This window comes from Euphorbia lathyris, chromosome 1 (genome assembly GCF_963576675.1).
Source record: "Euphorbia lathyris chromosome 1, ddEupLath1.1, whole genome shotgun sequence".
In the NCBI taxonomy this organism is placed as follows: domain Eukaryota; kingdom Viridiplantae; phylum Streptophyta; class Magnoliopsida; order Malpighiales; family Euphorbiaceae; genus Euphorbia; species Euphorbia lathyris.
The window spans coordinates 29,743,158-29,767,850 of NC_088910.1; the positions used below are offsets into that span (position 1 = coordinate 29,743,158).

Below are 24,693 nucleotides of genomic sequence, written 5' to 3' on the forward strand. Positions count from 1 at the left end.
CAATCCTTAATTTAACACATTAATTAAAAATTCACACATCTAAAATCAAACTCATAGTTTAACACAATATTAAGATTAAAATTAAATTAATTAACACCAATTATTAAAGAGGTTGTTCTCTACCTAATTTTTAAATTTTTCCCTTAATTCAATATGTTTTTCAAAAAATGGCAAAAAACCAGGGTCAATCCGGTTCACTGGTTCAACACCGGTTCGCGGTTCAACCCCGGTTTGATGCGGTTTAATATAGTTGAACCTGTATAGCTAAAATCGGACCGGACACTTTACTGGTTCGCAGTTCGACCGGCCGGTCCGGTCCGGTTTTCAAAACACTGCTAATAATACTAGAAAAATATGGCCCATTTTGGGTTTGTTGCTTGATTGCCTGCACCACCGTTAAACAGTCTGTGCGCAGTTCAATATTCCTATAACCATTATCCTTGAGCCATGAGAGGGCTTCTTTAACCGCCATAGCTTCCGCCAATACTGGTTCGAAATACCCCTCCATTGCTCCATGTTGAGCGTACAGACAAACACCCGAGCGATTACGCACCAAAAAGCCAAAGGAGCAATAACCCGCCTCATGGAATAGCCCGGCGTCAACATTACACGCCAAACTGCCCTCCGCCGGTTGTACCCACCTGCTCGTGATCTGTATAGGCGGAACTGCTACTGCTCGCATGAAGCAGACCTCACGCCATTCTAGGTAGTCCGCGGTGGCTAGCCGAACCAGCTCAGATGGGGCGTTACGGCCCTGTGTCCAGACCTGTTTGTTCCTGTTCTTCCAAATCCACCAGATTAGGAATATCGCCCTATCCCGATTCTGCTGATCTGGGCTCATTATTAGCTCTTTAACCCAGGTAATAAAATTTGGAACCAATCCCATACGGAAGTCGTTATAGAAGAGCTGCCAAACCTGTAATACCGTCGGACAATGGATTATAGCATGATCCTCGTTCTCGTTGGCTGAATTACACAGTGAACAGATTGGGGAAAGATTACTGTGTCTTGCAATTAAATTACTCATGACTGGGAGGCAGCCAGATAATACTCGCCATAGGAAATTTTTGATTTTTGGAGGGATCTGTAGCAGCCATAGTGCTTTCCACTCTGCAGTGGCGGCTACTTGTGAGGGGTAGCATGAGTTAATTAGTATATGGTACCCGGATTTCACCGTATACATCCCCGATCTGTCCAGACCCCACATCCAACTATCTTCCTCCTCGACTTCACGTCTTGGAATTGATAAGATTAGCTTTAGGTCCCTTGAGTTAAACAGCGTGCTAATCAAAGGTCTGTTCCATTTTCCATTAGATAGCATGAGATCACATACCTTTCCGGTAGGGAGATTGATGTCGACGGGGCTGGTAATGCAGGGGTTAACCACATCCGGGAGCCATGCGTCTCCCCAAATCTGTGTGGATAGTCCGCGTCCAATTTTCCTCCGCATACCTTGTGTAATTAATTGCTGACAGGCATGAATGCTACACCATACAAAGGATGGGCTGTGTCCGATTTCTGCACTAAGGAAGTCCCTGGTGGGGAAGTAGCGGGCTTTTAGGATACGGGCAGCCAGAGAATTTGGTATATACCACAAGACGTACCTTAATAGTCATCTTATGATTTTAAACATTTGTAAAAATATATTGGAGGTTCAAAAGCTTACAAATATGTGTTAAAATTGTCTCCGCTTACAGAGCTAAAAAAAAAAATCTTTAACGAAATTCATTAGTAATTGGTACCATAAAATATGATCAATAACATACGATGATACTATGTGGGTGTTTGTTTCAGCTTTTTGAAGGAGCGTTTAGCGTTTCACTCCAAACCGCAGGAAATATAGCATTTAGTTATGTTTATCTAACCGCAGCGTTTAACATTTTCTCTGGAAACTGCAGCGTTTTGGAGCGTTTCACGAAAAGCTCCTATTTGGAGCTTTTCATAAACAGCTGTTTGTAGTTAGTTGTTATTGACAGAATTATCCTTCTTATTTCCACAAAATATGTTTGTTCTTTAACATTATTTATATTTCTACAACATAATTACCGGAAAAACAAGGTTTTGTTGCGTTCAATAAATTTTTTATTTTTTATATAGATTATTTTTATTAATTTGTGTAACACATTTTTTATTTTATAATAGAATAAGGTGCAAAAATACTCCCAACATTTATAGCGAGGAACAATTTTACCTTTAATGTCTAAAATAGTGCAATTATACCCCTAATTTTGGCAGTTAAAAGCAATTTTATAACATTGACAAATTGGGTCAATTTGAGAAATAATCTACCAAACTGTCTTCTTGGTCATGAATATTGTCATCTACACTTCACATGTGCACGATTTTATCATCGTTAGTTACAGATCACAAACATATTATTAGACGTGAATTTTTTTTTTAAGAAAATAAAAAAATATATTGTCTTTTGCACGAGTTGGACAAAAAAATTTCCAATATTTCATCAATTTAATAAATATTAATTTTTAATTTTATTATTAAATCACAAAAAATATGAAATCTCTTTTTTAGAACCATTGGTATGTGCAATTGGTGTATAATAAGAAATAAACCAGAGGGGCTATAATTGGAGATACCATCGACCCAACTTGTCAATGTTAGGGGTAAAATTGCTCTTAGCTACCAGCGTTATGGGTAAAATTGAACCATTTTAGACATTAAGAGTAAAATTATTCCTAGTTGTAAAAGTTATGAGCATTTTTTCGTATTTTTCCTTTTATAATTTCATCGTTTATTTCGTTAGCAAAAATGAGAAATTAAAAGAAAAAAAAAAAAAAATAGAGATATGGAGAAGATGTATTTGATTTTTATTTTTTATTTTGGAATTTGTTTGTGATATTAGATAATAAGAGGGTTTAATTTGTAAAATAAATAAGTATAAAAACCAAATTAACTCTTTTCCCTTCGATTTTTAACACCGTTAGTCAATTTGGTATGTGTTTGCTAACGGAATGAATGTCAAGGTACCATTTTGTAAATTTTTAAACCATAAGCCTGCAGTCGGAAACAGATATTATTTTTGTACTATTCCCTATATGTTACAAATCTACGTGTTTTTCTATATTAAATAATTTTATATTATTATTTTTACATAGTATAATACATATTTTAATCGAATTTATACAATAATTTGTTGATTAATAAACAAAAAAATAAAAAATAGAAATCCGATTAATCTCCGACTAGTCCCCGATTAATCCTCGAGGGCCCTATCCGACCGATTCGCGTTTAGCGTTTTTTTACAACATTGCTCCTAGTTATAATATAACTTAACAATATAATTTAAAATACTTTATTTGTAAAGGAAACATACAAAAGGAAACATACAACCGATAGGTATCTGTTTATAAAATTGGCAAAACACCCACATTTTTTTGATACTTTTCCCTCAATTTAAATCTAATTAGTTCGTAACCAACTTGATGTCTAATTGTTAGATTTTTTTGTATAGTTACAGTTAGAGACCCTACCCACATGCATTCAAACTAATGTTTAGATATTGTTTTCGTTCATTTAATGACTGTATATATAATATTTTAGATTTGTTTCATTTTTGGTTCCCAGCCGAAATATCTTCAACAATCCAACCCTTCTCTTCTCTTGATCCCACCACACTCACTTTATTCAACTATGTCACTCTTCAAATAATGCAATAAGGATTTTACAATATTGTGTTAAACTCTTCCTAATCAGGATCACAATAACAATAAATAGGGTATACTCTTATTTTACCCTTTAATTATTTATACTATATAGTACATTCTAAATCACATTTTAGTTTTACATAATTTTTATGAATATATCCACTGATACATTTACCGTTAAATATTAAAAACTAAATAATAAACTATAGGGTGTTTTTTGTATCTTTAATTTTTTTTTTTTTTTTACAAATTTGGAGCACTTTGACTAACTTCACAGATATTATAAAAATTAAACCCATAACCCCATAATATTGAAAATTTTGTTCGAATCTGTCAAAGAACCCTTACTAAGTGCAGTTTCCAATTCATTTAGTTCGATTTATTAGGGTTAAGGTGCAAAAATACCCCTAACGTTTTGGATCAGGAGCAATTTTACCCCTAACGTCTAAAATGGTGCAATTTTGCCCCTAACGTTGGAAGTCAAGAGCAATTTTACCCCAACGTTAATAAATTGGATCAATTTCAGACACTATTATAAAACACAGATATTTTTGTTCCTTATTCAGCACCAATTGCATAACAATTTGTTCTAAAAAAAGGATTTCATGTTTTTATAATTTAATAATAGAATTTGATATTAATATTTATAAATTTGGTGAATTTTTTGAATTTATTGTCTAATTTGTACAAAAAGACAGTATATTTTTTTATTTTTTATTTTTATTTTCACATCTCAACGTATGTTTATAATTTGTTACTGATAAAATGACACACGTATGAAGTGTAGATGACAAGAATCATGACCGAGAAGAAAGTTTGATGAATTATTTCTCAAATTGACTCAATTTATTAACGTTAGGGGTAAAATTGCTCTTGGCTTCCAACGTTAGGGGTAAAATTGCACCATTTTAGACGTTAGGGGTAAAATTGCTCCTCGTCCAAAACGTTAGGGGTATTTTTACACCTTAACCCGATTTATTATAATGTGCGTTTCTTCGGTCTCTAAGTCTACAGGTATTCCAATCGGTCCTTGTGCTACAGTGGAGGCAGGAGAAGCCCATGCCATTCTGATTGAGTTCTATGCGAAGATTGCGGTGGATATTATTACATCGGGCTCTTTCCCCTCTACGGTCGTTTATGATTTTCTCTACGGTCCTTTATAATCTTTATGTTGATATTGCAACTCTAGTCTGTCAGTTGCCTTGTTGTTCAATTATTTTTGCAAGTAGAGATTATAATAGGGTTGCACATAATATCGCTAGTTGGGCTAAGGACCTATTAACTCCGATTATCTTGATGGAGGATTGTTCTTCTACTGTCTAGAGTATTGTCTGTAATGAAGTTTCTGCTATTAATTAATTCATTTGCTTTTCTCAAAAACCCAATTAACCAAAAGATTAAGCTAATAGTTAAAGTTCAATAATAGCTTTTGTATTTATCTCTGACACATCTTCGCGGTGAACATCTTCTGCTTTAACCATGTACAACACAAGCTCATCGTACCATGTAATTGAATTTCACAATTAATGGGGTTTTTAGATTCGAACTCTTGACTACTAGGTCTAAGAGACCTTGATACCATACAAAAGAATTAGTTTAAGAAAATAGTTAAACTGATATCCAGAGTAGATGTGCAATTAAATTATCCTAAATTGATGGGAAAAAAGAAGTTTGTTCTAAATTCCTTATCTCACTGGTTTTTTCAGCATAATTATCACAGTAGTAATAGTTGTTGGTGTATTTATACATGTGTACTTAGGTTGTTGGTCAAGTTCTTTCCTATACTATTTGATATATTAAAGATATAAATTTTTATTATATAGCATTGTTGGGTTAATATCATAGTGATTAATGTTTTCCTACTAATTACAACTTTTATTTATTTATTTAAAAGTATCTCGATTACAATTAATATCTTAACATACTAAAACTGACTCTAGCTAGTAAGCCTTTCGTTTTCTAGTCGGCTGTTAAATGTGCATAACTATAGAGTTTACCCCAGTGTACCCCTTCTTGATATACGAGCATTATAATATTGGCCTTAACTTTAACTAATAACTAAACCTTTAGCAATCTTTTTGGACTAGCATGTATCACTTTCTTCATACAATAATTTTTATTTTGGACCCTACTAGTACATTCCCACTTGATATTATATAAATATCAAATTACACAATTACCCTTTCTTCCTACAACAAAGCTATTATTTTTTGTCCTATAAATTGAGGACCTTCCTTCCACATTCATCATCAACCCATTAGCTCTTAACTAATTAAGAAGCTGAAATTGAAGTAAAAATGGCAGCTTTTTCAACCAATTCTTTAGGCAAATTCCTTCTCATTCTTATTGCCCTCAGCTTCCACCTAAATTCCATATCAGCTGCTAGAAATCTTAACCCAAAAACAAACACAGAGTTTATAAGATCATCTTGCAGTTCAACGACTTATCCACAACTTTGCTATAGTTCCCTCTCTGTCCAGGCCACCAAAATCAATGCCAGTCCTAAACTTCTAGCCAATGCTGCCCTAAATGTAACATTACTTTCTGCTAAATCAACTTCAAACAGTATGCTAAAACTCTCTCACAGCCATGGGATGAAGCCAAGGGAAGTAGGAGCTATGCAAGACTGTGTAGAAGAGCTAAGTGACGCCGTATATGAGCTTTCTAAATCAATTAATGAAATGGGGAAGGCCAAAGGTTCCAATTTTCAGCTAATGATTAACGACATACAGACATGGGTTAGTGCTGCCTTGACAGATGAAACTACTTGCAGTGACGGCTTTTCCGAGCAGATGATGGATGGTAAGTTGAAGAATAATGTTAGAGGACAGATTGTGAATATTGCTCATTTGACTAGCAATGCTTTATCCTTGGTCAACAATTATGCCACTCTTCATGGTTCCAAGTAGAGATAATTACTGAAATAGTTCTGGCTAATATGTAGATATTAGATAGTATGATCAGTCATGTAGAAGGCATATATGCAGTGTGATATATATTGCTTTTTATACAAGTATGGGAGCATAGGAGAGAGTGTTGAAGGGTTTTTTTTTTTTTTTTTTTTTTTTGTTGTTGATAAAATGTTGAGGGTTATGTGTATATAGAAAGTATTATATGAATTGGTGTGGAATTATAATGGAAATTTTCTATTGTTTTTCTTTCCAAATTCCTGTTCAAATTTGGAGCATTATGATGTTCATGGCATAAAAAAGGGCAATTTGCAAGTGAGTGCAAGACAGAAGATGTGCTGTGCTTACATGCACGCAGAGAAGTAAAAGACAAAATGATAGGAGAAAGTGTGTATATGGTCCAGAAAGCAGGCAAAGCAAAATAAATAAATAAAAGGTAAAACGCATGCTAAACCCTGTTGTGTCATGTTTTAAGTTATCGTTGGGGGCAACCGGAATAGCAGCCGCAGGTCATTTGCGATGCGCGACAAGTATTGCGCACCAGAAAATTAGGGAAGCAGGTCTTGGTTACGTGATCGACAGTCCACCTAAATATGCAACTTAGGAGGGGTTGTAGGAATTTAAATCAGTATATCCTCATTACCACCTTAAAGAAAAGGTGAATTGAGGAGAGGGGAGTGTCACACTAGCTGATGTGGTCAAGGGGACTGATGTCGAGCTTGCGGAGTGCAAGCTAGTGGCAGCATTCGGCCAAGGCATTCCAGGCGAGTTCCGGGGTGGCACAAATACTTCAAAATGCATTGACTTTATGTTATTTTAGTTATGTTGCTGTTATGCCTTATTTAGCTAATTTGCTATTATTTAGGAGCAGTAATTTCCCTAGCCATTTTGCTATTATTTTGGTGAATAATCATTCTGTCATTCTTTCTCATATCTTCTACAACTTGCTGGAGTTTGCACTCGCTCGAAGAGTGTGGGTTAGATCAACTGTTTAGATCGTATCATTCTTCTTTATGTAAACTTATAATCATGCTTATAAATATCCAATGTGAGACAGTTAAAAACAGAGGGTCAGCCTTGGCGCAACGATAAACGTTGTTGTCGTGTGACCGAGAGGACACGGGTTCGAGTCTTAGGAGCGGCCTCTTGCCAAAAAAATTGGCAGGGGAAGGCGGGACGCGTAATGCACCGGGCCGCCCTTTGAGACAGTTAAAAACACTCCTTAACCCAACAAGTCATTAATAGCAAACAGATAATATTAGTATCCAACTTGGTGTCTAATTGTTAGAAAGAAGACATCCTTTTCTTATGGTTATGGTTAGAGACCCTACCCACATGCATTGAAGCTAATGCTTGAAGACAAATTACCATATGCATTCATCTTTTTGCAGAAAATCCCACAAGTTTGTAAACTTTTAAATTACGAGAATAATTTTATAAATACATAAAACTACAATATTTATTTATATAATTACCCTAAATTAATATTATATTTATACATAACTACTTTTTTATGATAGTAATAGTATACCTAAATAATATAATTGGCCCCTTTTATGTAAAATAAAATTTTATTTTCAAGAGAAATCGATGAAAATGCTCCTAGATAGGCTCCCTTTAGAAATACATTATGGTTCCATTACTGCTGGATAGATATTTTAGCTCGGTACATAAAATATCTATGTATTTCTAAAATTTCTAAAAATATCTAAAATAATAGTACTAGTGTCTATCGATAGCTTCTCAACAAGACACTATTTTATTTATTCACCCAATATAGTACTTTACCCATAATAATTAATCCCTCCATTTTATTGTATCTATCCTTTTTATTACTTTCATTAAAATTAGACAGGTAGGAGTATTAAATAAAATTATATTTGAAAGCTAATTTAGTGGTTAAGATGAAATTACCTTTATTTTATAAAGATTCATAATTTACTTAATCCATAAATTTAAAACTAATTATTAATTCTAAATGACAGATTAAATACGTGTTCTAGAATCCAAGAAACACTTTCCTTATTCTACTAAATGAATAAACAAGGATAAAATTGAAAATTGAAAAAAACAAAAATTTTATTAAAAATCTATAAAGTCGCAACACATATAGTAGAATGAAAGGAATACGTCAAGGAACCATTTAAAACAAAAGCATAACCAAATAGTTAATTTTCAAAGACAACTTTTTTTTTATGGTTATAGTTTAGAGACCCTACCGACATGCATTCAAGCTAATGTTTTCAAATCAAATTATCCATATGTATGTATGCATCTTTTCAAACTGACAAATTATCAAGTTGCATGTCTATATTATCCCACTTGATTTGGGTTTTAAACATACAAGTTGCAAGTCTAATTTTGTTCACTTAATGAATACATAGTTTTTAGATTTCTTTTTTCTTCTTTTTCGGCTCCCAGCAATATCTTAAACAACCGAACCCTACTATTGATCCCACCACCCATTTTATTCCCAGGTAAATTACATCCATAACCACTCAACTTCATCTTTACTAACATTGTGGACATTGTGGACACTCAACTTCAAAACTTAAAATAAAGTTGAGTTGAGTGTAAAGATGAAGTTGAGTGGTTATGGATGTAATTTAGCTAGTGAGAATGGCTAGTTCAATATTTAGCCATTATAAATATGAATAAAAAAAATACACATAGTTAGCCAAATTTAGCTAGTGGAAATGGCTAGTTCAATATTTTAGTGAGCCATGTCACTGTGTTTGAGTGCTTCACTCTCTAAATAGCTAAGTAAATTTGACAATTTAGAGAGTCATGTCATCCTATTGGAAATGCTCTAAAGGGTAGCGTTAAATGATTTTTATGTTAGATTTTGAAGTTGAATGTGTATAATATTAGTAAGGGAAAAGTTAAATGAACATGGTGTAATTTACCTATCTGTAAAAGTATCTTTTATTTTTATTTAATAATTTAGAAGAATATAATATTTTAGCATACTAAAACTGACTCTAGTTTAGCCAGTAGTCTTTCGTTTTCTAGTAGTTCTAACTTCAAATGTATAAAAGACACAAGAAATGAAATAATTGAGTAGGCGGCTGTTAAATAGGCATAACTATAAGTTTTGTCCCGAGTACACCTACTTGAAACTCGAAAACTGTTTTAGGATAGATTCATATGCAAGCATCACAATATTGGCCTCAACTATATCTACAACTTTAGTAATATTTTTGGACTAGATTGGAATCTGTCTTCACACAATAATTTTGGACCCTACTAATACTTTCTTCCCACTTGATATTATATAATGTAAAATTCCATAATTGCCCTTGGTACTATAAGCTAGTAGTTTTGGTCCTATAAATTGAGGACCTTCCTCCCATATTCATCATCAAACCATCACTAGCTCTTAACTAATTAAGAAGCTGAAATTAAAGAAAAAATGGCAGCTTTTTCTTCCAATTCTTTAGGCAAATTCCTTGTTATCCTTATGGCCATCAGCTTCCACCTAAATTCCATATCAGCTGCTAGAAATCTTAACTCAAAAACAAACACGGAGTTTATAAGATCATCATGCAGTTCAACTACTTATCCACAACTTTGCTATAGTTCCCTCTCTATCCACGCCACCAAAATCAATGCCAGCCCAAAACTTCTAGCCAATGCTGCTCTAAATGTAACATTATTGTCTGCTAAATCAACTTCAAACAGTATGCTAAAGCTCTCACATAGACATGGGATGAAGCCAAGGGAAGTAGGAGCTATGCAAGATTGCGTAGAAGAGCTAAGTGACACCGTAGATGAGCTTTCTAAATCAATTAATGAAATGGGAAAGGCCAAAGGTTCAAATTTTCAGCTAATGATTAACGATATACAGACATGGGTTAGTGCTGCCTTGACAGATGAAACTACTTGCAGTGACGGCTTTTCAGGGAAGATGATGGATGGGAAGTTGAAGAGTAATGTTAGAGGACAGATTGTGAATATTGCTCACTTGACTAGCAATGCTTTGTCCTTGGTCAATAATTATGCCACTCTTCATGGTTAGAAGTAGAGATAATTACTGAAATAGCTTAATCATTGGGTAGTTATGGCCAATATATATATAGTATGTAATCATTTGGAAGCATACGTATATGCAGTGTGATATATATTGTTTATGATATAAGGAAGCAAAGGAGAGTGTTTATGGTTAAGTGTATATACAAAGTATTACAGGAAACGGTGTGAAATTAAAACGGCAATATTCTATTGTTTTTCTTTCAATTGATGATTATATTCCTGTTCAAATTTAGAGCATTATCATGTTCGGAAAGAGAAAAAAGAATGGCAATTGGCAAGTGAGTCCAATACTCAAATAAAGGACAAAATCAGTTTGCGCTTTCATTAATTATATGAAAGTGGATAGCAAAAAGTGTGTATCATGTTGTGTCCAGAAAACAGGCAAAGCAAAGTAAATAAAAGGTAAAACGCATCCTAAAGCCTGTTGTGTCTACTGTAATATTATCTTGTACAGAAGATATCATGTTTTTGCATCTGTTTCGAAACCGAAACTATTGGAAACTTGTACGAAACATTTCAAGAAAACATAATGAGATATTGGCTAATCTCAAGTGCAGAGAAGTTGAGTTTGTAATATTATCACATATCAGTGGCTTCTCGACTTTCTCACAAGCTGACCAAGCCGACCAAGCAGTTTTGTAGACCATTTACTATGATGGAGCGAATAGATGTTGTGGCGTATAGGTTGGATTTACCACTGTCGAGCCATATTCCTTCGGTTTTTCATGTGTTACTTATAAAACTTTAAGTTGGTTAGGACGTGTATGTTGTTAGCGAAGTACCCATGGAGTTGAAGCAGGGACGGCTGGAAGAGCAGCCCCTGGCCATTTGTGATGCGCAACGGAAAGTTAGCAGAGCAGGTCTTGGTGTGTTGGGAGTCAACCGGAAAATGCAAGTAGTTGCAAGAGTTCAAATCGGTTTATTCCACCTTGAGGACAAGGTGAATTTCGAAGGGGAGGGGAGTGTTACACTAGCTGATGTAGTCAAAGGACTAATGTCGAGCTTGGGAACGTGCAAGACAATGGCAGGGATTAGCCAAGCCGTTCCAGGCGAGTTCTTGGGTGGCACAACGACTTCATAATGGATTGACTTTGTGTTATTTTAGTTATGTTGCTGTTATTTCTTAGCTAATTTGCTATTATTTAGAAGTAGTAATTGCCCTAGCTATTAGCTATTATTTTGGTGTAGTAGTTACTCTAGGTATTATATATACCTAGATTTTATGTTATTTGAGTTTGTTATGCAATCAATTCCAATTCTTTCTCATATTCTTCTATAACTTGCTGGAGTTTGTACTGGTTCGAAAAGGTTGTAAACTTTGTGGTTCTGCTTCAGATTCCTTCTGCTTAGCTCTAAACATCTCTCCCCCACGCGTCTATTAACACCACGCCACGATAGCTCCCTTGCTCCAGCGATCCTCCCATCTCTCTAAAAATTTATGGATAAAAAGGTATTTTCATGTGAAGGGTTGTTTTTTAAGCTCTAGGAAGGTCAACCTGATGTTGTGGCTCGTTGACCAGTCACCAACCGATCATATGTACAACAGCCACAGTAGATCACCAGTAAATTAAATTTGGATATTTTTATGTGCAAAATTAAAAGTTATATATCAAAATATGAAATGGACTAAAAGTTGTATACCATAGGCATAATTGACCCCTTCTTCAAGGCAACAAGTTATTACTCTAACAATCAATAGCAGCAAAAAGACGATACTTAATTAAGATGGAAAATATTGCGTGTTGTGGCTGCCACCTTAATTAAGATGATATTATGGCTCAAATGAAGTTTTAATTGTTGTGGAGCTAATTAAGAGTGATTAATTGTTAGAAGGAAGCCCCTCGTCCCTTTCTCTGATGGTTACGTTTAGAGACCCTACCCACATGCATTCAAGCTAATTTTTTTCTATTTCAAGCCATCTTTTAAAGAACAAATTACCAAGTTGCATGTCTATATTGGGTTCAAAACATTCAGATGCTAATTTCGTTCATTTAATGAATATATAGTTTTTTGATTTTTTTTTTGTCGGCTCCCAGAAATATGAAATATCTTTGAACAATCGAACCCTTCTCTTGGAACACAACCCACTTTATTTCCGGGTAAATTACACCACTTTATTCTTATTAACATTATGGTCTCTCAACTTAAAAACTTAACATAAAAGTCACTCGAGATGTTACCTTTTATGTTATATGGTCTCTCAACTTAAAAACTTAACATAAAAGTCATTCACTCGAATATAATGACTCCTTATAAAAGTAAAGAGCCTCAAGCTTTAGTGATTTTTATGTCACAGTTTGAAGTATACTAAAACTGACTCTAGCTAGTAAGCCTTTTGTTTTCTAGTAGTTCAAATGTATAAAAAGAAAAACAAGAAAGTAATTAAGTAGACGAGCTGTTAATCCAAACCTAGCATTAAGTAGATCTAACTGGAGGAGAAAGAAAGAACTTCCAAATATGTGTTTATCTCCATACTTGCTTTTTCTTTGTTTGTGGAATTTCTGTCTGATTGCACCTGTTACTTATAATTCTTTCATTTATACCTATTTCGAATTTAACAAGAACTGAAACAATTAATCTTGTCTGTAGATCACTAAATCTACGTGCAAAGGGAGGGTCCAGGAGGGTCAGCTGACCCCTGGCCCTCCGGAAAACCCCTAAGTGGGGCTGGCTGCTGAACTCCACCCCTGTGTTAGCCATGGCCGGAAGCCCCTCCAGCCATGGCCAACGGAGAAGAAGATGCATCTTCTTCTATTTTGTTTTCAAAAATAGTAGATTTAATCAATTAATCTCACTTCTAATTGCAAGCCTCCAACAATATTTGATTACTGAGTTAAATTTGATCCAAAATCTTAGATTTGAATTTGTTCCTGATAGGCGATGGAGAGAGGGACGAAAAAGAGGAGGAAAAAACAGAAATTATTTAATTATTATTTTTATTTTGTTTTCAAAGAAGTTCATAGACTCCACTATCAATACATTTTCAATCATTTGTTTTTAGTTTCTTTAGTTTTCTTAGTTTTAAGTTTTCTTATTATTTTTATTTGTTTTCATTTCACTTGTAATTATTATTTGTTTTCAACTTGTATTATTGATAGAATTTCAATTAAATTAGTTAATAAATTTTAATTAAATTTGTTAATTTGGTGTTTAATTTTATTTATAGTTATGAGAAATTTTTATTGATAATTTAAAATGGGTAAATAATTTATTAGTCAATACATTTTTAATAACATATTGTTTAGCCCTCGTATTTTAATAACATATTGTTTAATCCTCGTATTTGAGGGACTATACTGTTGATATAATAAAAATTAAGAACTAAAAAGTATATTATTAAAATACGAGAACTAAACAATGTGCTATGTAAGAATTAATATATTATTTATTCAAATTTGACCTGAATTTTTTAAGATTTTAGTTCAAGCAATTATTATTGAACAATGAATGTACCAAAAAAAAAAATTAGAACAGCTTTTGTATATAAGCACATTTTCAATAGGACAGTTGCGTTCACATGGACCTTGATGACCACGTAAATTTGGTCATTCACCGTTAGATCTAGGCGGATTAAAATCCTAAGGTTGAGATTCAAAACATCCTAAGGCTTATATATTTAATCCGCCCAGATCTAACGGTGAATGACCAAATTTACGTGGTCATCAGGGTTCATGTGTACGCAACTGTTCAGCAGGAATTAAAACCTTAAATGGTTATTCAAATTTTTTTCTTTGCATAATAGAGCTCCCTGAACATTCTCTCCAGGCTCCACCACTGTCTACGTTGTTATAAAAGAAATGATTCAAATCCGAACGTTCGGAAGAACTTAAATGATGAAGATTGAATTGCAACTGTTTTTCTGCGAATTTAGATTTACAAGAAGTATATCACTTATAATTCATTTGTGTTGGTTATATCTTTCATGGCTTTTATTGCTCTTTTGTAGTCTTTGTTATTCCCCTAGTGGATCTTGTGTTAATTTTAACATGTAACTGTATGAGATTATATTTGTACTTTTTTATATAAGCATTTTCATAGGAAAAAAAAAGTATACGGCTGTTTTTTTTTTTTTTTTTGAGAAATTAAAGTATACGGCTGTTAAATGGGCATAAACTATAGATTTTGTCTCAGAGTACGCCTACTTCAAACTCGAACTGTTTATGCAAGCATTATAATATTGGCCTTAACTATAACTACAACTTTAGCAATCTTTTAGGACTAGATTGGAATCTCTTTCTGTACACAATAATTTGAATTTTGGACCCTACTAATACTTTCCTACTTGATATAATATCAATATCAAATTCCATAATTACCCTTTCTTCAACAAGCTATTATTTTTGGTCCTATAAATTGAATACCTTCCTCCCACATTCATCATCAACCCATTAGCTCTTAACTATTAAGAAGCTCAAATTGAAGAAAAAATGGCAGCTTTTTCTTCCAATTGTTTAGCCAAATTCCTTGTCGTTCTTATTTCCATCAGCTTCCACCTAAATTCCATATTAGCTGCTAGAAATCTTAACAGAAAAACAAACAGAGAGTTTATTAGATCATCTTGCAGTGCAACTACTTATCCAGAACTTTGCTATAGTTCTCTCTCTGTCCATGCCACCAAAATTAATGCCAGCCCAGAACTTCTAGTCAATGCTGCCCTAAATGTAACATTACTGTCTGCTAAATCAACTTCAAACAGTATGCTAAAACTCTCTAAGAGACATGGGATGAAGCCAAGGGAAGTAGGAGCTATGCAAGATTGTGTAGAAGAGCTAAATGACGCTGTAGACGAGCTTTCTAAATCAATTAATGAAATGGGGAAGGCCAACGGTTCCAATTTTCAGCTGATGATTGGCGATATACAGACATGGGTTAGTGCTGCCTTGACAGATGAAACTACTTGCAGTGACGGCTTTTCCGGGCAGATGATGGATGGGAAGTTGAAGAGTAATGTTAGAGGACAGATTGTGAATATTGCTCACTTGACTAGCAATGCTTTGTCCTTGGTCAACAATTATGCCACTCTTCATGGTTAGAAGTACTGAAATAGCTTAATCATCGGATAGTTATGGCTAATATATAGATAGTATATAATCAGTCATTTGGACGCATACATGTATGCTGTGTGATATGTATCGTTTTTTGTATAAGTAGGGGAGCATAAGAGAGTGCTGAGGGTTAAGTGCATATACAAAGTATTATATGGCTTGGTGTGAAAATTAAAATAGCAATTTCTATTTATTTTCTTTCCAAATAGACAAAAAAGAAAGGGCAATTGGGAAGTGAGTCCAAGACACAATATGTGCTTACATACACAGAAATAAAGGACAAAATCAGTTTGCGCTTTCACGGCAGATAAGAAAAAGTGTGTATGGACCAGAAAATAGGCAAAGCAAAATAAATAAAGGTAAAACACATCCTAGGGCCTAAACTATGATTAGTTATTTATCATATTTAGCCCCTCACAATTGATTTTTCACATTAATTAGCCTTTTACTAAAAATTTCATCACAATCATGCTCTATATTTCGTCAAAAGCACGTGTCACAATTGGAGCTGAACTGTTAGTGAAGAGGTTGTTAATATTGAAAAACAATCCATAAATAATATAACAAGTACTTTTGGTGCTCTACTAACGATAACTCAAAATATTGTTCATTCACATTTGACAGAATGTGGAGCACAATTAAAATAATTGATAAACGGTCCTAGGCTCAATGTGATAAAATAATTGATCAAGCGTTTATGCATAAAGCTTAGACCTATTCATAGGCCCGCCCTTCATGGGTTAACTTTGACATACATATTTAACATTTGGCTCAGCTCAGGTTGGACCTACATAAGCCCGCACATAAAATAGCTTGACTTGGAATTTGTCTTAAAACCTTAGATTCAATTTTGTACTATTTTATTAAACATCTTTTTGTTTATTTCAGATTATGTTTGTCGACTTTTGTTAAATTAATTAACTAAATTCTAATTTGATGCATTTTTATTGTTCATAATCATAGTTTAATTTTAATTTATTTTATGAATATAAATACACTACTACAAGGACTGGGCTAGACTTGGGAATTAGTTTCCCTAGCCTAGCCCAACTCGGCCCGAGTTCGATGTGAATATAATGTGGGTTGGGCTTGAACAAGATAGTTAAATGTCAAGCCCGTCCCTTGAAGAGTTCAAGAACCTCAAAATGCATTTAGCCTAAATAAAATACCAAATAAGAATAGAGACTGTTAAAAGAGCTTCTTGTCTCAAGCAATTTCCTATAACCTTGACCCCACACTAGCATGTTGTATGGTATGAAGAAGCAACAACCTCTTTTCCAGCTAGTTTAAGAAGATGGTTAAGAGTAGATAGCATTTGCAAAAACAACAAAAGAAGCACATTTAAGTTTTTTGAAATCATATAGATGGGAAAAGGGGGTAAAATTTATGACTATAAATAAGAACAACGAATTGCAAGTATAATTAACAATAAGATACTTCGCTTTCTAACTTGTTTTTTCTTTTTATCCTATTTACTTATTAAATTTTTTTGTGCTATTTTGTGTCCGTCGGTCTGATTACTGAACATAAACTAGCTAGATAATTGGTTCTCTAACTCAAGTAAGATTTCAAGCATGCGCTTGATCATTGATAGAGCGGAAGCATCAACAATCGATGTGGATATCATCCTACTTTCTTGGAAAATAGGGGACAAGTATTTACACCCAAGTATAAAGGTAGATTATAAATCCTATTTAAATTGTAGGATGAGAATTAACTAAAACATAAACTGGGTTCAAAAATAAAGAAGCCAAATCTCTATTTTTCTTTTCCTTTTTTTGTCTTTAATTCTGTGTTCTCAAAACCTTGAAACCTGAAAACATTTATTTGGGTATAACCCAAAATTGGCAGATTGTATACCCACCACAAAGGTTAATTAAGAACAAAACCCACCACAAAAATTTGCTTGGTGATAGATAAGCAAAAGCTAATTAAGACAGCGAAGGTTGAAATATAGCAGCATATTAGCGGCGAAGTTTTGGATGATGGTGCAAAGATTAGAATAATTGGATGATGGTGCAAAGATTAGAATGATTGGACGTTATCTACAGAAAAATCATTTCCACTACAGCTCTCGTGATATTGTGCAACATAATTGAAGTGTACTGCCAATTCCACGTGAGTTGTTTCCCAACTACCTAACAAAGTACAAAAGTAAACTGCTGTCTCGGCCACCAAAACATCAGCTCATTCTGTAAGTAAGATGGTAAAAAATCCATTTCAGTGTTTTCCATGTCAAATACACACAGAAACACCTTTGTCAGAGATTATAATAGAAACTAGTATTGATCTTTAACTATCAGCTTAAACTTTTGGTTCAAACGACTTTTTAATATGTTATCAGAGCCTCCTAGATCAAGTGGTCAAGGGTTCAAATCCTGACAACTCTATTTATCATCAGATCATCCTAGATCAAGTGGTCAAGGATTCAAATCCTGACAACTCTATTTATCATCAGATCCTCCTAGATCAAATGGTCAAGGGTTCAAATCCTGACAACTCTATTTATCATCAGATCCTCCTAGATCAAATGGTCAAGAGTTCAAATCCTGACAACTCTATTTATCAGTGGAATTTCAACACACGGTAGGATGAGCCTGTGTTTTACACAATTCAAGCCCAAGGGACATCGACATTATAATAAAAGCTATTACTATCAAGGGACATCCACGTGCAGGAGTGTGTCAGACATTATAATAAAAGCTATTACTATCAGCTTAAGTTTTTGGTTCAAATGGTTCCATGATATCTTTGTATAACAAACTTCTATAGTTGCTTATTACCAATAACTGGTCAAGGTTTTCATATCTATGGTACCATTCAGGATCGGGTATTCTTTCAGAGCAGCAAATACAGCGAGAACTATATAACATGGATATTAGGTACCAATCAGTAGCAGAACAATGAAGAAGAGAGAAGCCGGACTGACTATTATAATTTTATATATACTAAAATGGTTGAATTATGTTATTTACAGAGGGAACCATAACATGGTAGTAGGTCCAATTCCAATAAATATTAGAACCTTGCCTGCTTTAATTCATCAGTTAATCATTAGCGCCATTCAGCATTTCTCATCTAGACTGACTACTAAAGGCCCGCATTATCATGGGAGAGCTAATTATACATAACAATTCTACTGACTCCTACGGCGAGGTGAAATAGTTGATTTCAATTATATAAATGAAAAGATATAAATGTATTCTATTTGGAAAATCCTATAGTGTGATACATAATAACAAACATAAGTTCAAGTTTTCCTGTTAGTAATATTTCAGAGGGAAAAGGTAGAAGAAAAAGAAATCCTACTTGCATTATAACCGCTATGTTCTATGTCAAGATTTAAAAGGATAATGTCCAATTTCACTAATGGAAACACCAATTGTTCTTAAATGATGTATATAATATATAATTGCAATGCACAAAAGAGGATAAAACAAAATTTGAAACAATAAAGCAGGACAAACATATTGCTCTAAAATTGAGGTGACATTAGAGGAAATCATTAAGAAGCCTTTTTGGGTGGAGACATATTACCAATTAGAGAAGTTGTAGTGATGGTGGTAAATATCTGCACAAGCAATCCTGAGAACACAAAAGTCATAATGAAACTGTGAAAACTGTAATAAGAACAATATGCCAAACCAAGTGTAATTAAAATGTACAGGCACACGATTTACCGAGTAAAAGCAGAAGAATTTCAATGGCCACAAATTTCTTGCTTTCCCAGTCATTCAGGTTCCATGTAACCTAGTCAGACATACAGTTAAGATCAACAATTAAGGAGCAATGAAACTGAACCAATATTCTGGTGTATCAGCAATACATCCAATCACAAAAGATTAGTCACTTCAACAAAAATTTAGCCTATTGTGCTGTATGGCTTAGCTTCTGTCATATTCCTTTTCATGTTTTAGTTATATATGCAACTTTAACAAGTCTCCTAGGAAAAAGAGTTTTTTTCTATATTTAATGCGCAATCGGTTAGTTATTTTCTAAAGAAAATTTAACTACTTAAAGGGGAATGTAAGGAAAGAAGTGAGCAACTTATTTTCCAGGAAATTTCAGTCTCAATCAAATGGTCCTCTTAGTACATGTAACTCCTTTTCAATTGGTGACAATAGGTCATAAAAGAAAAGCCAGAAAACTTCTTCTGGTCGGAATTCTGATTTAATAGATCAACTGATATCTAGATGACAAACACAGGACCTTAAGAAACAGATGGGTGCTTTTGGAGGCAAGTGGGCATGGAGGAGGCATGGCAAGAAAAAATTACAACTTTTTTTTTTGTGGGGTGGGGATCACCAAGTTTATTTTCTCTGAAGCACCAAACAATAAAGTACCAAGGGCTTTCTCTATCAGTAAACAACAAGTTAAAAGAGAAACTAGAACTTTGGATGCACATCTAAATTATTCTTTAACAGGTAGCAATATCCCAATGGAACTACTTGGAAAATGATAGTAAGTGAAAAAATGCACCTCTGATATCGAATTGCTGCGAATTGTAGAATATATTGAGAAAAATATGGGTGCAGACGATGCGGTGATATAAACTCTCAAGAAACTAACTTTACTCCATTTTCGGCCTTTAACATGCGAAAAAAAAAATAGAATTAGAAGATGCAATTAAAACCAATTTAAGAAAGTTAGAAAAGAATGTTCTGGACAGATACCTAATTCCCCAATCAAAAGAGAAACCAATCCAATAACATAAGACGAGATAGCAAGCATGTCCTTTGGTGTTGACAAAACAACATATACAAGTCCCACCAAATGAATGACAACCTGCATTCCAAAGAAAACCCTTTCAAAATTAAGTATAAGAAAAGTGCAGAACATAGCAAAATCAAGTTTATCAAAGGTTGACAGGCAGAAACCTTCAGCTATAGTATCTACAAACAAAAGATATAAATCGAAACTAAAATAAATCTGAGCACGATCAATTTGAACCAAAAAGAGCTGGACAAGGTTCAATTCTTACTTGACATCTGTAATAAGTTGATTGATTTCCTATTTGAGTCTTAATTACCTTTTTTTCTGTCAAACTTTAATAGGGAAAGCTCATCAATCCAATCAAATAAAAGAGATTAATCTTTTCTTTCATTTTCTAAGGTGATATAGATAATGCAGAAAAAGATATGCAATTATTGAACCAAAGAAAACGAGCAGAGAGAATGCACATGATTAAAAAATGAATACACAAACTCAACTTTGCAACTCCACCATCAATAAGACCAATCAAGCTAAAGCCTATATGTACATTCTGTACTCTACACCATGTTGTTAACCCCTTCTCCAAATCTAAAGACTGGTTTCCACCATCTTTTAACGAAACACAACACCCAAGCATATAGAATAGACAAGCATTTACCATAACAGTTGTAAACAATTATTGTTAACTATGGTAGTACGTTCAAATTTCATGTTTGTATAAACAGTATACCTGAGTTAGGATCAGTCCAGAGAGACGAGACTTCCCTTTAGCTACCTTGGTATAACCTACAAATATCCAGAATTAAAATACAAGAGAGAGAGAGAGAGAGAGAGAGAGAGAGAGGAATGGGCAGAAAGTAACCTAAATCAATTGAATTGAAAATGTTAGAACAATAAGCATGTTTGATTTCAAGAGAAGTAAGAAGAAGCTTACGAGAATCAATAACCATGCGGTACGAAAAATCGGAGCCATCAGTTCCAGATGGCCTTCCAAATTTCCTCTGCTGCATATTCCTTTTTGTTCCCTTCTCCTCCGTTTCTCGTGTCTCAGCTCTAGCTTTTGTGTTTATAAAGATGCATCCAAATAGAAAGCCAAAAATTCAATAAAAAAAAAACAGAAAGCCAAAAAGCGCGACTGATTTTGATATTTTTATTTGTGGACATTGAAGTTAAATTTTTATTTTTAAAATTTGGAAACAATTTTTAATAGGGATACGACAACCCAACATAGAGTAGTGGTGCTAGATTTTCGAAGTAGGAAATGTATAAGAAAACAAACACCTCAAGTAGAGACTAAGATTAAGTGGTGGAAATTGCAAGGGGAGAATCAACAAAAATTTGTGGATGAGATGACCAAAAAAGATATTTGGACTTGCAATATGGATTCAGATATAGATTCGATATGGAATAAGATGGAGCATAGTATAAGGGAAGTAGCGAAGGAAGTTCTAGGTGAATCTAAAGGTAGCATGCCACCGGGTAAGGACACATCTTGGTGGACAGAAGAAGTACGACAAGCAGTAAAGAGTAAGAGAGAATCCTATAAACTATTGGGGAAATGTAGGAGTGACGAGAACTACGAAAAATACAAAGAGGCTAAAAGGGAAGTAAAGAAGGTCATACGAGATGCTAGAGCAAAGGTGAATCGGGATCTGTATACAAGATTGGATACGAAAGAAGGGGAAAGAGACATATATAGAATTGCTCGGATGAGAGATAGGAAGACGCGAGATCTCGGAAAAGTTAAATGTGTGAAGGATGTGGACCAGAAAGTCCTAGTTGGAGATAAGGATATCAAGGAACGATGGAGGTCCTATTTTGATGACTTATTTAATGGAGATCGCCAACAAGATGTTGGAGATATAAGTATCCATCACGATATGATAAATCATGAATGCCTGCGGAGAATTCAAAAGGGTGAAGTCAAAATGACATTAAGTAAGATGAAGTTGAAGAAAGCAGTAGGACCTGATGGCATCCCTATTGAGATTTGGAGATGTTTGGGAGAAAGAGGAATCGAATGGTTGACGACGTTCTTCAACAAAATTTGGAGAAACAATAAGATGCCATCAGAATGGAGGAAAAGTACCTTAATCCCTTTGTATAAGAACAAAGGCGATGTCCAAGATTGTGCCAACTATCGGGGAATCAAATTAATGAGTCACACTATGAAACTTTGGGAGCGAGTGATTGAACAAAGGCAAGGAGGACGGTGAAGATCTCGGAAAACCAGTTTGGCTTTATGCCGGGAAGATCAACTATGGAAGCCATCCATCTAATGAGACAATTAATGGAGCACTATCGAAATAAGAAGAAAGACTTGCATATGGTTTTCATTGACTTGGAGAAAGCATATGATAAGGTACCAAGGGAAGTACTTTGGTGGGCCTTGACAAGGAAAGGCATTTCGCGGAAATATATTGACATCATAAAGGACATGTATGAGGGAGTATGCACGAGTGTACGTACTAGTGTTGGGAAGACTGAAGAGTTTCCTATTACGATTGGAGTGCATCAAGGTTCCGCACTAAGCCCATTTCTTTTTGCCATCGTTATGGATGAACTAACAAGTTCACTTCAAGATGGTATACCATGGTGCATGCTGTTTGCAGATGATATTGTGTTGGTTGATGAGACGAAAGAAGGAGTGGAGATGAAGTTGGAACTATGGAGGCAAACTCTAGAATCTAGAGGCTTTAAGTTGAGTCGAAGTAAGACAGAATATTTGGAGTGTAAGTTTAGCGGCCGTAGGAGTAGGGAGGCAGGGACAATCACCCTAGATGGGAGAGTTGTTCAGGCCTCGGATTGCTTCCGGTATTTAGGATCTATTATCCAAACGGATGGAGAAGTAGATGGAGATGTTGCTCATAGGATTAAAGCTGGTTGGTCGAAGTGGAAGAGTGCTACGGGTTTCCTTTGTGATCCCGGCATGCCTAATAGATTGAAGGGAAAATTCTACCGGACGGCAATTAGACCAGCATTGTTATATGGTACGGAGTGTTGGGCAGTGAAACACTGCCACATCCATAAGATGTCGGTGGCGGAGATGCGTATGTTGAGATGGATGTGTGGTCACACGAGAAAGGACCGGGTGCGTAATGAAATAATCTATTGAGAATAAAATGAGAGAAACCCGACTAAGGTGGTTTGGCCATGTGAGACGTAGAGCGCTTGATGCGCCGGTTAGGAGAACCGAAGAGTGGCAAAGGGATGTAGTGGTGAGGGGTAGGGGAAGACCTAAGCAAACTTGGAGGAGGGTGATCGAGAGTGATATGAGTTTATTAGGAATTGAGGAAAATATGGTAGTGGATAGGACGGAGTGGAGGGAGCGAATCTGTGTCGCTGACACGACTTGATTTTCACGGTTTTATATGATGGTTCATGTTAGCCGACCCCGAATCATTTCGGGACTAAGGCTTTGTTGTTGTTGTTGTTGTATAAGGTCCCAAAATAGGCCTAAGGTTTTTGGAGAAGTATCAATTTAGGCTCAACGTTCAAAATAGCACCAATATAGGCTTAATGTTTACAACATAGCATCAATTTAGGCTTATCTTTTTATTTAGTACTATATTCTTATTTATTATAATACAATTAATTAGTATTCTTGCCCATTAAGATCTTATATTTGTTTTTCATCAATGATTACATGTAGGGATGTAAACGGGGCGGGGCGGGGATTTGGTTTCCCATCCCCGTCCCCGCCAAATAAATGGGGACAAAAACTGTCCCGTCCCCGCCCCACGGGGATCCCCGCGGGTACGGGGAATCCCCGTTTACCCATTTAGTACACAAGCAGAAGCAGGAACCCAGAAAAATCATTCAAAGCATTTGGCTACTTCCCTCATCTATGGATATAGATAGAGACAGTTACAAATTACATAGATATGACCGAATCACACAGAAAGTACACAAAAAAAACTCATATATTCGAGTAGAAACACAGTAGAACTAGAAAGTACACAAAAAAAAGATAATGTGCTACTGAAAAAAATCTCTGTGCAACTTTATATACAAATAAAAGATTAAGAACCATATTTGGATACTTTATTTGCACAGTGCAAGTCAAAATCAAGCTCAAACATAAATACAAAAAATTATGTTAATACCTTGAGGTCGGGGTGCGAGGTCGGGGTGGTGCGAGGTCGGGGAGGTGGTGGTGCCGCGATTTCGGGGTGGTGCGAGGTCGGGGTGGTGGTGCGAGGTCGGAGTGGCGCCGTGCGGTGGTGCGCGATGTGGAGGTTAGCGGCGGCGATGGAGTCGTTTTCTTTGGGAAGAAGAAGAGAAGAGAAGATAATGGACAGGGTAGAGAAAGCAGAGGAATCGTTCGTTATC

The 24,693-nt window shown here is 34.9% G+C and overlaps 4 protein-coding genes across 5 annotated transcripts; 3 read left to right on the forward strand and 1 right to left on the reverse strand.

Moving 5' to 3' along the window:
* Positions 1–1,407: 1,407 nt before the first annotated feature.
* On the reverse strand, positions 1,408–24,693 carry LOC136226591 (uncharacterized). Of its 2 annotated transcripts, none has more exons than XM_066015169.1 (8): positions 24,468–24,693; positions 21,296–21,418; positions 21,092–21,147; positions 20,322–20,433; positions 20,128–20,234; positions 19,329–19,398; positions 19,186–19,233; positions 1,408–1,535 (listed from the first exon to the last, which is right to left on the reverse strand). In XM_066015169.1, the coding sequence occupies exons 2-8, from the start codon at positions 21,369–21,371 to the stop codon at positions 1,462–1,464; spliced, it is 543 nt and encodes a 180-aa protein (XP_065871241.1). In that variant the 5' UTR covers positions 21,372–21,418; positions 24,468–24,693; the 3' UTR covers positions 1,408–1,461. The 2 variants fall into 2 exon arrangements, with proteins under 2 accessions (XP_065871241.1, XP_065871250.1); XM_066015178.1 differs by lacking the exon at positions 1,408–1,535 and adding an exon at positions 17,562–17,840 and having other exon boundaries at positions 24,468–24,689.
* On the forward strand, positions 5,930–7,386 carry LOC136226568 (21 kDa protein-like). The gene has a single exon (XM_066015136.1). The coding sequence runs from the start codon at positions 5,960–5,962 to the stop codon at positions 6,569–6,571; it is 612 nt and encodes a 203-aa protein (XP_065871208.1). The 5' UTR covers positions 5,930–5,959; the 3' UTR covers positions 6,572–7,386.
* LOC136226577 (21 kDa protein-like) lies at positions 9,942–10,785 on the forward strand. The gene has a single exon (XM_066015147.1). It carries the CDS (start codon positions 9,984–9,986, stop codon positions 10,587–10,589), a length of 606 nt encoding a protein of 201 aa, XP_065871219.1. The 5' UTR covers positions 9,942–9,983; the 3' UTR covers positions 10,590–10,785.
* On the forward strand, positions 15,002–15,841 carry LOC136226585 (21 kDa protein-like). Its single transcript, XM_066015155.1, has one exon. It carries the CDS (start codon positions 15,031–15,033, stop codon positions 15,634–15,636), a length of 606 nt encoding a protein of 201 aa, XP_065871227.1. The 5' UTR covers positions 15,002–15,030; the 3' UTR covers positions 15,637–15,841.

What these genes read in the sequence shown, in the direction of transcription:
- LOC136226568 (XM_066015136.1), top strand. Translation starts at nt 5,960, where the DNA reads ATGGCAGCTTTTTCAACCAATTCTTTAGGCAAATTCCTTCTCATTCTT.
- LOC136226577 (XM_066015147.1), top strand. Translation starts at nt 9,984, where the DNA reads ATGGCAGCTTTTTCTTCCAATTCTTTAGGCAAATTCCTTGTTATCCTT.
- LOC136226585 (XM_066015155.1), top strand. Translation starts at nt 15,031, where the DNA reads ATGGCAGCTTTTTCTTCCAATTGTTTAGCCAAATTCCTTGTCGTTCTT.
- LOC136226591 (XM_066015169.1), bottom strand. Translation starts at nt 21,371, where the DNA reads ATGCAGCAGAGGAAATTTGGAAGGCCATCTGGAACTGATGGCTCCGAT. An exon ending in GCAGCAATTCGATATCAGAG is followed by an intron (nt 19,399 to 20,127) that starts GTGCATTTTTTC and finishes ATGTCTGACTAG; the next exon opens with GTTACATGGAACCTGAATGA. An exon ending in CACTACAACTTCTCTAATTG is followed by an intron (nt 1,536 to 19,185) that starts GTAATATGTCTC and finishes CTTCCCCACCAG; the next exon opens with GGACTTCCTTAGTGCAGAAA.